The sequence below is a fragment of the Anser anser genome, assembly GCF_964211835.1.
Source record: "Anser anser genome assembly, chromosome: 24".
NCBI lineage: Eukaryota > Metazoa > Chordata > Aves > Anseriformes > Anatidae > Anser > Anser anser.
The window spans coordinates 7,621,381-7,635,826 of record NC_139745.1 but is presented as its reverse complement, the minus strand read 5'-3'; the positions used below and the strand labels follow the sequence as shown (position 1 = coordinate 7,635,826).

The window sequence follows — 14,446 nt, the reverse complement described above, 5'->3', positions numbered from 1 at the left end:
CGCAGGCCTGCAGAACGCGGCGCCTCTCGGGTGGCACCAGGCCGCACAGCGCCCGAGTTCAGCCAGACCCGGCATCCTTGGCCTCTGTCTTCAGGTTCTGAGTTCGGAGAGGGTCAGTGCTGTGAGGGGAGATGTTGAGTTACTTAACTCAGTAAATGAGGAAAATCTGCAAAAGTGATTAAACAGCACTGAGTCAGCCCATTTATCAACACTAGTGCTTCAAAGTGTTTTTTTTTCCCTTTGCTTTTTAAATAAATGCAGAAATGACTGCTGGTTTCTTGACTTGTCTACACCATTAATGTTAGATGTGCCCTTAACTTCTACATCCTATTTAAAAAGAAAACAGCTGTTGTAGTTACATTCTTCCTGTATCTTCATATTCAGAATTTTGTTATTATTGGCTGTTCCTTTTAGGTTTCCAGATTTCCTCCAGTCCTTATAAGCACCATTGTAAGGTGATCTCAAACTCAGAAAAAAAGGGATTTAATTCTCAATCAAAGCGATTTCAGTATAACCAGGTGAGTAACAAAAATGTTTGAAGTTCATGTCCTCATAATAAAAAACTAAAAACTAAACACTGAACTGCAACTAAAAATATATTATGGCAAATACGCAAATAAGCCTAGATTACGGTTGTTAAATTTGTTTTGTAATCACAACTCTTAACAGTATGAAGTAAATGGTAAAGCAGTATTACTAATTTAAACCTTGAAATTACTCCACATATATCACCCTTGTCTCCCTACCTCTCATGCACCCACCTTTGTCCCTGGTCCCTTCTCCAGTCTTGAACCCTCATGGACACAAACATATATCTTGCATGTATTATGAAATTCAGGAGCAAATTGAAAGAAATCAGTAGAGTTAACACTTGTATAATGATAGGAGAATATGACCACTTCTATCTTTTGATAGTCTTCACACTGATCCTTCCCTGATTTGTAGGAATTACATTGGTATATCTGTTATCTGGCCAGCAGAGGGAAGCAGAAAGATATGTTAAAACCATACTGTTTTCCCAGCCTGCCCTGTGCACGGCTTCTTTTCAAGTCCAGCCAACACTCAGAGGTGCCATGGGCCTCCTGGGCTTTCTGGATGCACCTTTCAAGCTACATCCTCTGCTGGTGGAAAGAGGATGCCCATGGCCCCCGCTGACTGTTTCCTGTGATCTGGGACTATGTGGTAACACCAGAACTCTGAAAACTAAGTATATTCAGATTTTCTGAAGCTTTGGGTCCCAGGTATGTAAAGTAGGTAAATCTCGGAAGTATTTGGCTTCTTCCCTCTTTCTTCTTTTGCCTTTGGCATCTTCTCTTTCTTCTCCTTCCTTTGATGTCTTCCTCCTTGCTTGTCTCTCCCATCTCAGTGATATCAGGAGCATATTATCTCGGGACTGAATAACAACAATCAAGGACGTAAACGACAGAAGATGAGGGAAAATGATCAAGGTAGAGAAGTTGCTTAAATACCTTTTGTAGGCGCCATCAGTCTGTCTGGTCAGCTTCCAGGAGTTCCAGATGACCTGATGCTAAGTTCTGAGTAAAAGAGAAGAGGCAGAGTCTTAAGGTAGCTTCACAAAGCACTCCCTTCCCTTTGAGAATTTCCTGCTTGAAGGGCAGAGCAGGCAGGAAGCCAAACCACAAGCTATACAAGGGCTTGGCTGATTCTTTCTTAAGCTTTACCCTAGAGAAAAGTTACTGTGCTAGGCAGGGGAGGGGAAGCATTAGGTCGCTTAATACTAGACCTTTTTGCAGTTACTGACTTATTTTCCTCCACCAGTGCTTGATTGTGTTCTCTTCAGCACAAGCCATTTTGGAGCACATTCCTTTAGCAGGGTAGTCAGGGATAAATGAAGTTTACCAGTACACGAAGTTTACCCACCTGTAATGTAGGCAATGTAGAGAGCTTATTTGCTTCTTAGTACCTGACCTGGAATAATTAACAAGTGAGTTGACCCACTTTTGTAACTGTGCCAGTTTACCACTGTATTCACAGAGCCCCACAGGTACCTGAACACTGGAGTTTGGAAGGCATTTCTGGTGGATTTACCACACAGCTAAATCCTCCCTTATATTTACCAGAATATAGTTCAAAGTATTCAAAGGACACAGAGGTGTGCAGTCACTGTAGCAGGAGGTAAATTTCCAAGGGAGTGTGGATGTCTAATCTCCAATTACTTTCAACAACACTGACGTGATGATGTGCATGCCAAACCAGAGCTAGATGCAGTGGATGGGAGAAGGGCTCTGTAGTTGTTTCCATGACACGTGCTGTCCTGAAAGGTGCTAATTAAGAACGTGCTGTCAGAGTAGTAACTCCCCTTTATGGGACAGGGTTTAGCATGGGATTCCATCCAAGCCTCAGCAGGCTGGTCAGCAGGAGCAGCCAAGCCTGGGCAACACCAGGTAACTGAGCTTGCAGATGCAGTTTTTTTTTATCATCTGCTTTGGAAACCCGCTGCACATTTAATAGCTGGTTCTAGCAAATTGGACCAAACTTGCTTCCCTCAGCACAACCATCTTGTCCATGGAGCACAAGTTGGAGAGCCTCAAGTATGTGGCAGAAAGATGAGGTACTGGGGGAAGGAGCTGTCCCATTAGCATTAGTGTGAGCCTATGCCTGTATTTCATTGCCTTTGCCCCAAGAGAGAGGTGATCAATACAGCTTGGTCAACATGTGTGATACTTCTCTTGCTAGAGTGAAAATCCAGGCCCCGGATTCTATAACGTCACTCATCAGTCTCCAGAGATCAACAGCACTTCATTGTCAAAGAAAGGAACTGGATACTTTCCTTCACTGGTAAGAGGAAGCATTTTATTTCAGACTGATTTCCAAAGCTGCTAAAATCACATAGTCCCTTTGCAGTGACTTCAGGGGACTGCGGATCTGGTCTTTAACCTACTCTGTTGCCTGTCTGCAGTGTCTATTTAGGGTTGTACTGGGGATGTTTCTAAAATCCAGCCAAGAAGGAAAATCATTCTTCACTGTCATCAGACAGAGTTATAATTAAAGTGGAAGTCCAACAGCTATTCTAAGCTGCTTTTTCATCTTTTGTTCTCTTTTAAATTCAGTTTCCAATGGGGCTGGACTTTTTTCTGCTTAGTCTCACCCAGAGGTGGTCCTTTTTCATCTTGCATGAACCTTTTCAAACCAAATTGGCAGAGCTGTTGTTAACTAAAAAAATGTAAAGGAGGATACATACACACATGCTTTGTGGACTCATTGAGAGCGTTGTACTAGGCTATCTGAAATTCCTAGCTAAAGTGAATAATTTCAGGATCTGTTCTCTCTAACACAAGACTAAAAAAAAGAAAAAAGTTTCTTTTGCCAGCTGATGAGCATCTGCACCCCCAAAAGAAGAAATCAGCAAAGCTTATTACTTGAAAAAGTCATTCTCATCCCCATTTAATCTCACAGAACTTGCAACTGTGAGTGCTGTATACCAAAGTTTCTGCTGTTTTAAAATGCTAGAGGTGATTTGTCCTTAAAAATTACATTTGGTAAATACCAGGCCTCAGTCATTTCACAATTTCTTTTCAGCTCAGCTACTGACAATTTCCTTTCTCCCTCTCTTTCCAGGTTCCACGCACTGCATGCAAGAAAATCTCCAGCTATCCAGCTGTGAATGCGTACAACATCCTATCCTATTTTCAGTCCAGACGAGACTTTAGCGTGGGAAACTCTAGGGTGTTTCAACAACCTGTTTCTAGGAAGACTGAGAAAATCCCTACTCCAGCCCCCAATCAATACCATGTAAGGAGATTTGGAAGGGAAGACAAGGCAGGCAGCAGGGCACAGCTAACATGTAATGCTGGTGAAGTCATGTTTGATGTTCCAGGTGATACTATGAAGTTCCAGAAAACACAGGAACTAGCTGTAACCGAGCTAGTTTGGGTACAGCTCTCAAGGTAGCTGTAACAGCCCAGAGCTTTGCACTAAATACTTATCCTGTTTCTGATGGTTCTGAGGTCTGTTCCACTGCACTCAGTAGCTAAACAAATGAGCATGAACCTAGCTCAGGTATTTCTGCATGATTTGCCATCTCACCTCTGACCATGCTGCAGGTGTATCCCAAGGTGTTGTAAAATGAGCATACATCAGGCAGTAACTTTTCAATACCAAGGGAGGAAAAATACATCCCTGACCCTGCGATGGTGGCAACCTCTGCCCTTCTTGCCACATCACTGGCTTTGATACTGGAAGACCCCACAGCACCCTGTGAGTTTTCATCCTAGAAATCTAGCCTGTGTTGGTTGGCTACAGGGAACTTCTGCCAAGAAGCTCAAGGCAGGTGAATTTTACATCTTTAACAGGTACTGGGTTTTGAGGTTCAACCTCAGAGCTGGGAATCAGGTTTGAGTATGTTCAACTAATGTAATTGGCTGGGCCCTTCCACTTGCTGTGGAGCTGTGCCAGTTTATATCAGTTGAGGACCTAGCCCTCAGGTTCAGTTCCTGAACATCCTCCTGATTCACCCTTGTGTAAGTCACTTAACTGTTCCATGCCTGATGCTCCCCACCCATGCCACGGTGACCAGGCTTCACTGGGGTGTTGCAAGCCTTAGTCCACAGGAATTCGGAGTGTATTTTGAAATATGGAAGATGATAACGAAACACAAAGTGTTATTAACAATTATCAGATAGTTTATAATAATATGCACACAGCTAATGGACTTTTTTTTTGTCCTTTCAGTGTTGTCTTGCTTTCGCCATATTTACTTTTGGATTTTGTTATTCCTTAGAGAGATTTTTTTTCAGCACAGAATGTCTACATTGCAGCCATTTCCTACTGAACTTTTCCCTTTCAAATCGTATTTTGATGCAAGATACATCCACTGTGATTGAGGCAGAACATGTTGACTCTTCATAACATTTGATGACATTGCATAGCTGTTTAAGGCAGAATGAACATGATACAATTTAATAAGCTTAATAAATTGCTACTCATCAGCTGAGACATGTTAACTGGCTGCATGCATGTTCTTGAAGCAATTCATGCTTTTATAAAGTAAATTGATACAGTTTAAACATCAGCAAAGGTGTTTTAAACAAACATGTCGTGCCTCACAATTTGGGTGTTCAAAGAGCACACGTACAGAGTTACTGAGACTCAGCTGACATGGAGTAATCATGTTCACTCGTACAACCTATACACTAAGACTGTGAACTTTCTTATGATGACTCACTTCAGCTGAGTATCTGCCCCGGCATGTTCTAAGTTGATTAAACTAGTTTGCAGGCCATAATTATTTTCTATATCATAGTATAATGGATTCACATCTTATTATTTTTAACATTGTAAGAATTTGCTTCTGGGAACGGCCTTCTTGAATTAATCACTGACTCATGATTTACTGTAGGAGATACTATCTAACCTACAAGAAGCAGAACAGGAAACTATCTATTTAAAAGATGGCAGTGTCTGATAATTTATGACTATAGACAAAGAGACAACTGAGAAGAAAAAGAAGGCCAGATCCTGCACTCTTTATGCGGCCACTGCTCTTGGGAAAAAAGGAACTTTTGTCTAGGAACTGGAAGATCTGTTTTTAAGGTGGTGACAGATGAAAATTTACAAATATTCTGGGGAAAATGAGTGAGCAACAAGAAAACAATATCCTAAGTTGTCCTCAAAGCTATCTTCAGCTCTGGGACCAATTCTCTCTTTGAGTGTGAGCTCCTTAGGAGCTTAGGATTAAATGTGTTCCTATGTATGTTCTGTACAAGAGCGGCAGTGTGTATCTGGGCAGCGAGTGTGGCAAATAGCTGAGTGCTCCACGAGAGCAGCATGACCTCCTCCCCCAGGGACTTTTGGCACCTCTGTCCAAGTTAAGTAGCTTGGGGACTGCTAGCAGTAGAACTGCAGTGCTGCACACCAAGCTTGGTGCAAGCTGCAGGAGGGCACAACCACTCCAGCATTATCTGCAGGCTTGAATGAACTGAAGTGCAGAGTCTTCAAGTCATGCTTAGTTCAAGGCCACTAGCCCATGCTGCAGTCCCAGCAGTAACAGCCACAGAGACAGCCCTTTTTCACTGCAGCACTTTCCAGGGGCTGTCTTGCAGATGGTCTTTGGTGTCTTGGCAGTGCCACCTCAAATTCTGGGCTCAGTCAGCAGCTTGATCCAAACAAGACACTTAAACCTGACATCGGAGAAGTCTGGAGATAGCAATTAAAGCCAAAAGCCACATTTTCTGCACAAGTTTCATGTCCTCAGTGTGTGTGTAAATGCAACCTTTACATGCTGGGCTGTCACAAAGAGACCTACCTACAATTGGTAAGCACTCCAATATTTTGGTCCTAATACCGCCTACAGTTGCATCATTAGAATCATTCACGATGGAGACAACTGGATTTTAAATGTGGGTTTTCCTTTGTCAGTAATTACCCACATGTTAGGTCAATTAAAGACATTCACAAGCCCTTTTTCTTTCTTCCGAAACAAACATCTATGGATTTCTGCAAGCAAAGCAGCAATGTTTCTGCCCATGCAGTCTTTGTGTCCCAAACCACAAGAGGATTAAATTTGGAAAAAAATGGAAAATGACCTTCTCCATGTACGTGAGCCTTGAGCTGGAAGAAAGATGTTGCTGGTAATTTTGGTTCTGTTCCGTCAGGGTGCAGAGCACCATTGCACACAAATTCAGGTCACTCAGAGCTTCTTAAGGCATACGAGATTTGAGCAGGTGTCAGAACACCAGTGTGCCTCCCTTCCAAGTGCTATGGGTTGACCCCATTGAGTCTCTGCTGAGACAACATTCCAGAAACCATCCTGACAGTTTTGAGTAGCCTTAAGGAATCACTAAAAAACCCTGCAACTCTTGTGTAAATGCCAGAGGCTTCTGGAGAAGCCACATTAGTGTATAATGTACCAAGCTCCACAGTACTCTAGCTGCAAAAGAAGCCTACTCCTGGCCCGTAGCCTGTTGAGGTTTAAGACCCAGAGCATGAGGGCACATATTATCGTGCAAAGTTATATCACGTGTGAGTTCTCCTCCTGTTTGATTCCTTAAAATTGCTAATGTCTCCATTTGTGCCTATGCTCAAGACAAAGTTTGGTGTTGCCTTATCAGTGTCCCTCGAAATAAGCTCTGCCCAGGACAACACTTCTTAAATCCAGAATTGATTTCCCCACACAGTCCTGTTATACCGGTTCTTTTTCCTTCTGTTACATTCACTGACTGTAGCACTCTCATTTCTCAGCACCAGTGTTGCAGCCATGTTTGGTGTTTACATCCCTTTCCTGTATGTTTTGTAGGTCACTACAACATCAGCGATTCCCTCACCAAGGTGTCTCCCAAGGGTATAACATCTTGCTTCAAGTCAAAGACCTCCCGCCTGACAAGGACAGACAGAATTACTGCAGAGCCCACAATCTATCAGCCACATAAACCCACCAGGGAAGCAAAGAAAACTCCTTTCAAGTAAGTCCAGCTCTGGAAGACATGCCACTTTCATGCGACATCTGAAACGAGGTCAGACAGAGTGATCAGTCAGAGCAGAGTGATCCCACAGTATCCCACTATATCAGCTGGTCCAATTTGGCCAGTTATTGCCACAGATTTACAGGAACTAGCTCAGAAATGGAAGTGTTACAGGGCATTGCCTTGAAGGGGAGTGTGGGCTGATAACATCCTGGAGCAGTGTATCAGAGGTACCTTTATCATATGATCTCTCAGACATTTACAAACAGTAATTAAATACTGCACCACCCTTATGATGTAGGGGTAAAATCTTACCCCCATGTTACAGAGCAAGAAGCCAGAGCACACATGACCTGGAAAAAGATCCTTCAGCTCATGTAGCCCAGGCAGGGATTTTAAGCACAAGGCTTTGCGTCTTTTGCATTGCCAGGGCCTAAACTCACCCCCAGAGTAACACTGGGCATAAAGGGTCAAATCCAGGAACCACTGAGCAGGAACAGTGAGGGTTGCTCACAGCAGTACAGCATCTCAGGCAACCTAGGGGGTAAATTGTGGGCATTTTGCTAGCCCCTGCTATGGTGGGAAGTAGAGCTGGAAGGAAGCTTAATAAAACTCTCAAGTACTTCCTTCAAGCCAGAACTGTCATTCCCACGTATCCCATCCTACCACTTGTTTCAAAGGGATTAAAGGCATGAAAGGAAACTCCTTCCCCTTCATATCCTTATAAGAAGGCAAATAAATCTGCCTATCAGCAAATTGTTCAAGTAAATTTATTGTCACCATGCAGTGACTTTGCCTGGCCTAAGATTAAGATCAACAATAAATTCCTGACCATGGAAAAGAATGAGAACATGAGAAGGCCCACAGCTCTCCTTACTCAACAGGTGTACCTACTACATCTCTCAGCAGTTGTATCTTTTAGCAGGGGTTTTGTACAAAGAGTGGGAAGCTGTAGGCTGAGAGGGAAGCAATGCCAAGTGGCATTTGATAAGGACAGAGGGCTAGAGGGAAGGGCAAATTAAATATGAGGAGATAAGATTGCCAGTCTGTACCATGGGAAGACACAAAAACACTTCACACCCAGCTGCTGGGGTTAGAGCCTGCGCCCTCTCCTGTTTCAATCAGTGGGAGAGAATGGGAGGAACTCCCAGTTGGAGTTATTTGGCATTGTTGCTTTGGCTTCAGTGCTGTCTTACTCTGGAGCAGCTGAGCAGCCAGGTCTCTGCAGAAGCTGGACCACTGACAAGTCTTTGTATTTTACAGTAAATAAAGCAGGCTGACTATAGCACTGCAATTGGATTTTTTTTTTTTTTTCCCCAAATAATTCCCCAGAGGTTTTGGCTTAGGAGGATTAAGCACTGGCCTCTCCAGGGCACCTGACAGAAACAACAGCTTTTATTTCCTGACAAAACTCCACCACTATGGGACAAGCTTCTTAAGCCTCTTCTCTCCTGACAGTCAGAAATTCTGCTTGATGCTCTGTGCTCCAGCAATCCCACCTTGTAAAGATCCACCTTTTCCTGGACCTGGGCAGTACAACCTCGTGGATTACAGAGGATCTCCAAAGCAAAACTGCTCAAGTGCTGTGTTTGTCTCAAACACAGAGCAATGGATGAGGAGTGGATCACAGGAAGGGTTCCCTGGACCAGGTAAAAATAAGAATTATTCTGAAGTACTTCTTACTGCTAGAGATGTGAGACCTACAAATGTGACTAAACAGCACCATTGCCCATTCAACAGGAAGGAAACAAAGCACAGGAACTGGAGAGCCCACCTTCAAAGGCATGTAGACACTTGAAGACACACACCATTTCTGAAAGACACCTTACTCAGTAGTACATGTCACGTAGGATCTTTTGTAAATTGTGACAGTAGGTTTATGATGAGCACCAAGCAGCTAAATCCTTTTGAGATCAGAGCATCGTGTCCCCTGCTACCTTTCACTGGTCTAGTATTGAAAATCTGGGCTAAATTGATCTCTATTGAACAACAGCAACATGGCAGAAGCAGGACTAGAGTCCTGACTACCAGTGCTATAACCAACTTGCTGTTCCATATTTTACAATATTATTTTTTAAAGGCAAGATAGAAAAATTCATGTTTTCAAAGTAAAGGCCATTAAAATATCACCAGCTGTCAGTGCATTTGACAAACAGGTTCTGTGAGTTACAGTGCGTGTGTAAAACTACCACATAATTCTGGCTGTTGGTGCAACAGACGTTTCACCTGCAATACTCTTCTGTTCAATTGGGAGAGAAGAGCACTTGGAACAAGAGAACAGGAAAGAAACAACATCCTCTTAAGCTAAAGAAAGCCTCCATGCCTCAGCTGGAGAGCAACATTACACAGCACCTCAGCACAGTGTCTTTGGTTTTATAACCCTCCGGCTGTTCTGTCCTCGGCAGGATTTGCCAGAATTTTCCTGATCTAAACTTGAGTAAAACAAGAAAAGAAACATGCCCAGTAGCTTGTAATCAGGAAACATATGGTGAAGGGTTAGGAGGGACACACCGCCATTGAGGAATGGGTTAAACACACCAGGCTGACTTCCAGCAACATGCATGGGTACAATTGCCACCAGTCTGTCCAGCCAGGACCGGTGGGCCCTGCCTCACCCCTGCCAGCAGTGCTTGCAGTGGGAGTTGTTCCTCAATGGCAAAGGGACGGCTTGCACGAGGAAGCACGCCCGAATTTTGACCCTCTGACATTAGAGCTGATAAGGGAGGCAGATACAGGGACAAATCCTGCTGCAGTCTCCTTCTACAGAGTAGATCTTTCATACACAGGTAGGGAGCTAGTCACAGGGCGAAGGTAGAGCTCAGCTCAGCCTGGGTGGAACATATCCCGTTGGCTGATTGTTTCTAGGCATGAGTAACATTATTTTTTTCAGTTAAGACTCATACTTCTTGCCCTGTTTATGTCTTCTAACATTCTAAAGTTCTTCTAGGTGGTTACCAAGGGTCTGGAAAAGCAGTCAATAGCAATACTGCTGTTATTTCTAACATATGAACTTTCCCAGATACAGAATTTGTACCAGACACAGAGTGCAAGAGAACATGCTCGTTGCATTAGTCTGTCCAGCGCCCTTGAGGCAGCACAAACTGGGGTAATGGGCTTCACTGGAGCTCCATCCAGATCATATCCCAGACTTGCAAGGTACTGTGTCAACATGCCAGCTCCCTGAGAGCCATTCTGCTGACTAAGCTAGGACAAGATCCCCAGCCAGAGTAAATTAGTCTGTCTCAGTTAAAGGTACAGAGCTAGGCCAGTTTATTTATGCTGAAAATCTGGCCCAAAATTACTAAGGATGGTTACCAAGTTAATTAAAGAGGAAGGGAATGGAGTACAAATACCTTCTGCAGATGGTGAAGAAATGCCGTCATTTTCATCAGTCCTTCATGCCAAATTGATTAGAAACCTATGCAATACCATGTTAGTGCATGAAAAGGACAAGGATACACCATCATCGCATAACCATGCAGTCTTCTTTCTGTTGTTAGGAAAAAAAAGAAAACACACACACAAAAAAAACCAACCAAACAAAACAACAACGACAACAAAAAACACATACAGATCTCCTTTCTGGCCCAGTCTGAAAAGTGGGGAAGAAAATGCCATAGAATCAAAACTCCATGTCATGAGATTAGAGGTGATTTAAGCCCTTGCCCACAAGAACACATGATACGTACAGAAATATTCAGCACTAGACCACAAGGAATAAAACTAGAGGAAGGTAAAATACTTCAGAACTAAATCAGCTGGTAGCTGATAAAAAGCAACAACTTTAATAAACGCTGGTTATTCACCAGTTGTTGATGCCTGGGCTCCTTTGGAGCCAGTGTCTCAGTGTTTCAGGAAATATGGGTAATCCCTTACATAGGAGTCACAGTTAAATTTACAGTCAAGACAACCTTCAACATACAAAAGCTACCCCAAAGTCTATGTACACCAAATGTTAGCACAAAACTCTAATTCTATGGCCAGAGACACTTTACAGAAGATACCAGGACATTCACACAGGCTGAGGATTTTAGTAACTTTGTCATAAATCAGAAATTTTATACAAATCCAATGAATTTTTCAGGGAAAATGTGAAAAAGCAGAGTGGAGGGGACCCCTCAGTGACTTTGTTAAAGCTTTCCACATTGTGAAACAGATGCAAACAGTTTCAGTTTCCTGTCTTTGATCCTTTCCGATATCCAACACGGTGCCAGGGAATCTCCAAACGTGATGTGTGGGTGTTTTAACAAAACACAGGATGCTGTTTTTCCCTTCGTAGTGATGAAGAATCACACCACACACCAAGATCCTCAGCTGCTTGGTTGATGATGCAAGGAATGAATAAGCATGAATAAAGACATAGAAACCGGGTGTTATTTGTACAGCTGAACAGCAGAGCCCTCCACCCAGCACTGTGGATACCAGAGCTCTTGCAAAATTCAGCTCACACACTGCTCACGCTGCTATGTTTCTCTCTCTCTCTCTATTTTTTTTTTTTCCTTAATGCATATCTGTCTTTGCAAGTGCTTATTCACCCAGAGCACTTGGGAAGTATTCCTTCATCTACAACTATGATCTGAAGGGGTCCCAGTGCTGTGAGCAGCAGAACCCAGACACCGGAGTAAAGCTCCTCAAACAGGACTTCTTTCAAACTCTGCAAAGTACATGCTAACTCACAGTGAGCGGTACTGTCCTCAGCCTGCCGTGGTTGGCTGGCTGATAGTTCAGCAGCTAATTGGTGATACTTGGTGCTGTATAATGGAAGATATTAGCTAAAGTTGACGTAAAAGCTTCCAATTTCCTTTGCGTTGAATAATTACTACAATTATTGGGAGTTGCAGAAAAACTCCTCTTGGTGCTATCATCTGATAAACGAAAAAATAGGTGGTGGAAACTCGCCGTGCCCATAGGAGACATTGCCCTGGCTGGAGAGTCCTTTCTTATCAGGGTTAAAATATGTGAAAAGGGCACTGCAGGCAAATCCTACACCTCTGCTGTGTGCTTGCTCAGGGGATGGACACTTGGGTTTGCCAGCACCAGGCCTTGGTGCAGCTGAAGCACAGTGCCTGCACAGAACACAGAGCCCAGCGTGGGTGTGCATGCATGTGTGCACAGACACTCTTTGCTGCACACCTGCCAGGTACATTTTACAAGCCAGTCAAGAGTCAGCACAAACCAGCTGCTGACTGTCCAGAGCAGATACTGCTCCAGAGGAAGCTTCTCTCATTTGTCAGTGTAAGGCCTTTGCAAAACACAAGTGGGTTCATACTTTCACACGACCTTTGTTCACTCAGAGGTGAATCGCCTTCATCACTCGTATCTTAATCTTCAAAAGGAACTGGTGGGCTCCGGGCAAAGAGTCAAGAATGCTTTCACATATTTGGGAGCTCTGCTTTACGCAACCTCTACAGCAACTCGCCTTTGCTGGAAGGGATGAACGATACTAAGCCAGTCAGCAAAACACCCACCCTCAGCAGTGGTGGCAGGGGGCGGTGACTGTACCTGCGCTGACGTTGGCATGAATCAACCAGCATTTCCCCGCACATGGTGCAGTTACTGTGATTTAAAACCCAGCAAATTCAGGCTAACCCAGAACCTGCACAGGAAGAATTACCCGGTTCTTTGCCGCCTTCTGAGGAACACAAAGGGAAGTCATTTGAATGGTGCAGACAAGCTTAGCGCCAGCCAGGGCAGTTCTCACACTGCAAAACTTAGGACAGTTTTGTCTCTAGGGGTGTTGTATGCTCCCTCTCCCACAAGCAGCAGTAAACCTGTGTTCTTCCCTTAGCAGGCAGCACTTGTCCATCGGGCAGGCAGAGCCCATCCGCCCTCCCCAGGACCAGCCCTGCACAGACAGCAGCGGCAGGGTGCCCAGCACCAGGAGTCCTGCTGCAGAAATCCCCCTGAGAAGAGCGGAGCCGAGTCCCCGGGCCTGCCTGATGTGTCAGGATGATGAGGGCACCTGTCGGTTTCACAGCCATCTTTTCTAAGCACTAGGGAGCTCTTGGTGTGCCTGTTTTTAACTTGAGCTGAAATTCTGCTATAGCAAGACCCAGAAATTCTGCTATAGCAAGGCCCAGACCTGCAGAACTAATACTGAATCAGAGAAATCCTGTTGAAGGAGTTTATGATATGAAGATGAAGGAGTATAGAGTGCCAGGAGAGATCGTCAAAGGTTGATAAGCCTTCAAACTTATCTGAGTCTCATCTAAGAGGCCCTCCTCATAATGATAACAACAATTAAGTAATCAAAAATTCACCAACCTGACATATTTCAACATTTCAAAAACCCCTTCCCAGTGGGAGCACAGCTTTTCTCTCTTCTCTGGTTATAGGACTCACATTCATTTCACTTTGATATAGACAGGAAAAGCAGAGGATTGAAGCAGACAAAGAAAGAGGAAAGTCCACAGATTTCAGTCATCAGAGGATTAATGGGAAAATGGAGGACTCCCCCTTGCTATACATATATATTTATATATATATTTATATTCATATATATTATTTATATATATTTATATATATATTATATATAATATATTATATTTAAATATATATATATAATATATATATTTAAACGAAAAAGCAGCTGCAGACAATTTTTAGCACAGGAGACAGAGGGGTGGAAGCTTGGTGTTTGAGAGGTAGCAGGTGAGAGGAATTTGGGCAGCCAGTGTAGCACAGGTGGAGGAAGGTACACAACCGGCTGTCTGGTAACACTGCCTTGCCCAAAAGATGGAGGCTGCACTGCTCCTCCTATGAGCAGAATTAAAAAGGGCCTTTCTTTTTGACTTGCTTAAAATTTCAGCAGATCTGTGGAAGGTAACCCCTCTGAGCGTTTATCCCTCCATCAAAGGGATGTGCCCAGAACTGCTCAGTCACCTCCGCCCGCCCGCAGCACCGTGACGGCATGTCTGCAGCAGCCGGCACGGAGCTGGGAGGAAAGCCCAGCTGCGGGTCTGTGTGCCTGACGGGAGCTGTTGCTGCAGACGTACACAGACGGGCAGCATTTGCTGCCTCACACC

The 14,446-nt window shown here is 43.9% G+C and overlaps 1 protein-coding gene across 5 annotated transcripts; it reads left to right on the top strand.

The window, feature by feature from the left end:
• The first annotated feature begins 112 nt into the window (after positions 1-112).
• STPG1 (sperm tail PG-rich repeat containing 1) lies at positions 113-13,876 on the top strand. Of its 5 annotated transcripts, none has more exons than XM_083809795.1 (6): positions 113-518; positions 1,367-1,448; positions 2,698-2,799; positions 3,580-3,838; positions 7,256-7,421; positions 8,880-13,201. In XM_083809795.1, exons 2-6 carry the CDS (start codon positions 1,440-1,442, stop codon positions 9,217-9,219), a joined length of 876 nt encoding a protein of 291 aa, XP_083665921.1. In that variant the 5' UTR covers positions 113-518; positions 1,367-1,439; the 3' UTR covers positions 9,220-13,201. The 5 variants fall into 5 exon arrangements, with proteins under 5 accessions (XP_083665921.1, XP_083665923.1, XP_083665922.1 ...); XM_083809797.1 differs by lacking the exon at positions 113-518 and adding an exon at positions 13,213-13,876 and having other exon boundaries at positions 525-1,448; positions 8,880-9,070; XM_083809796.1 differs by lacking the exon at positions 113-518 and adding an exon at positions 13,210-13,876 and having other exon boundaries at positions 525-1,448; positions 8,880-9,070.
• Positions 13,877-14,446: the final 570 nt, after the last annotated feature.

Excerpts from the sequence above, each read along its gene's own strand:
- STPG1 (XM_083809795.1), top strand. Across the intron at positions 2,800-3,579 it reads CTGGATACTTTCCTTCACTG|GTTCCACGCACTGCATGCAA; the intron begins GTAAGAGGAAGC and ends CTCTCTTTCCAG. Across the intron at positions 3,839-7,255 it reads AGTCATGTTTGATGTTCCAG|GTCACTACAACATCAGCGAT; the intron begins GTGATACTATGA and ends TATGTTTTGTAG.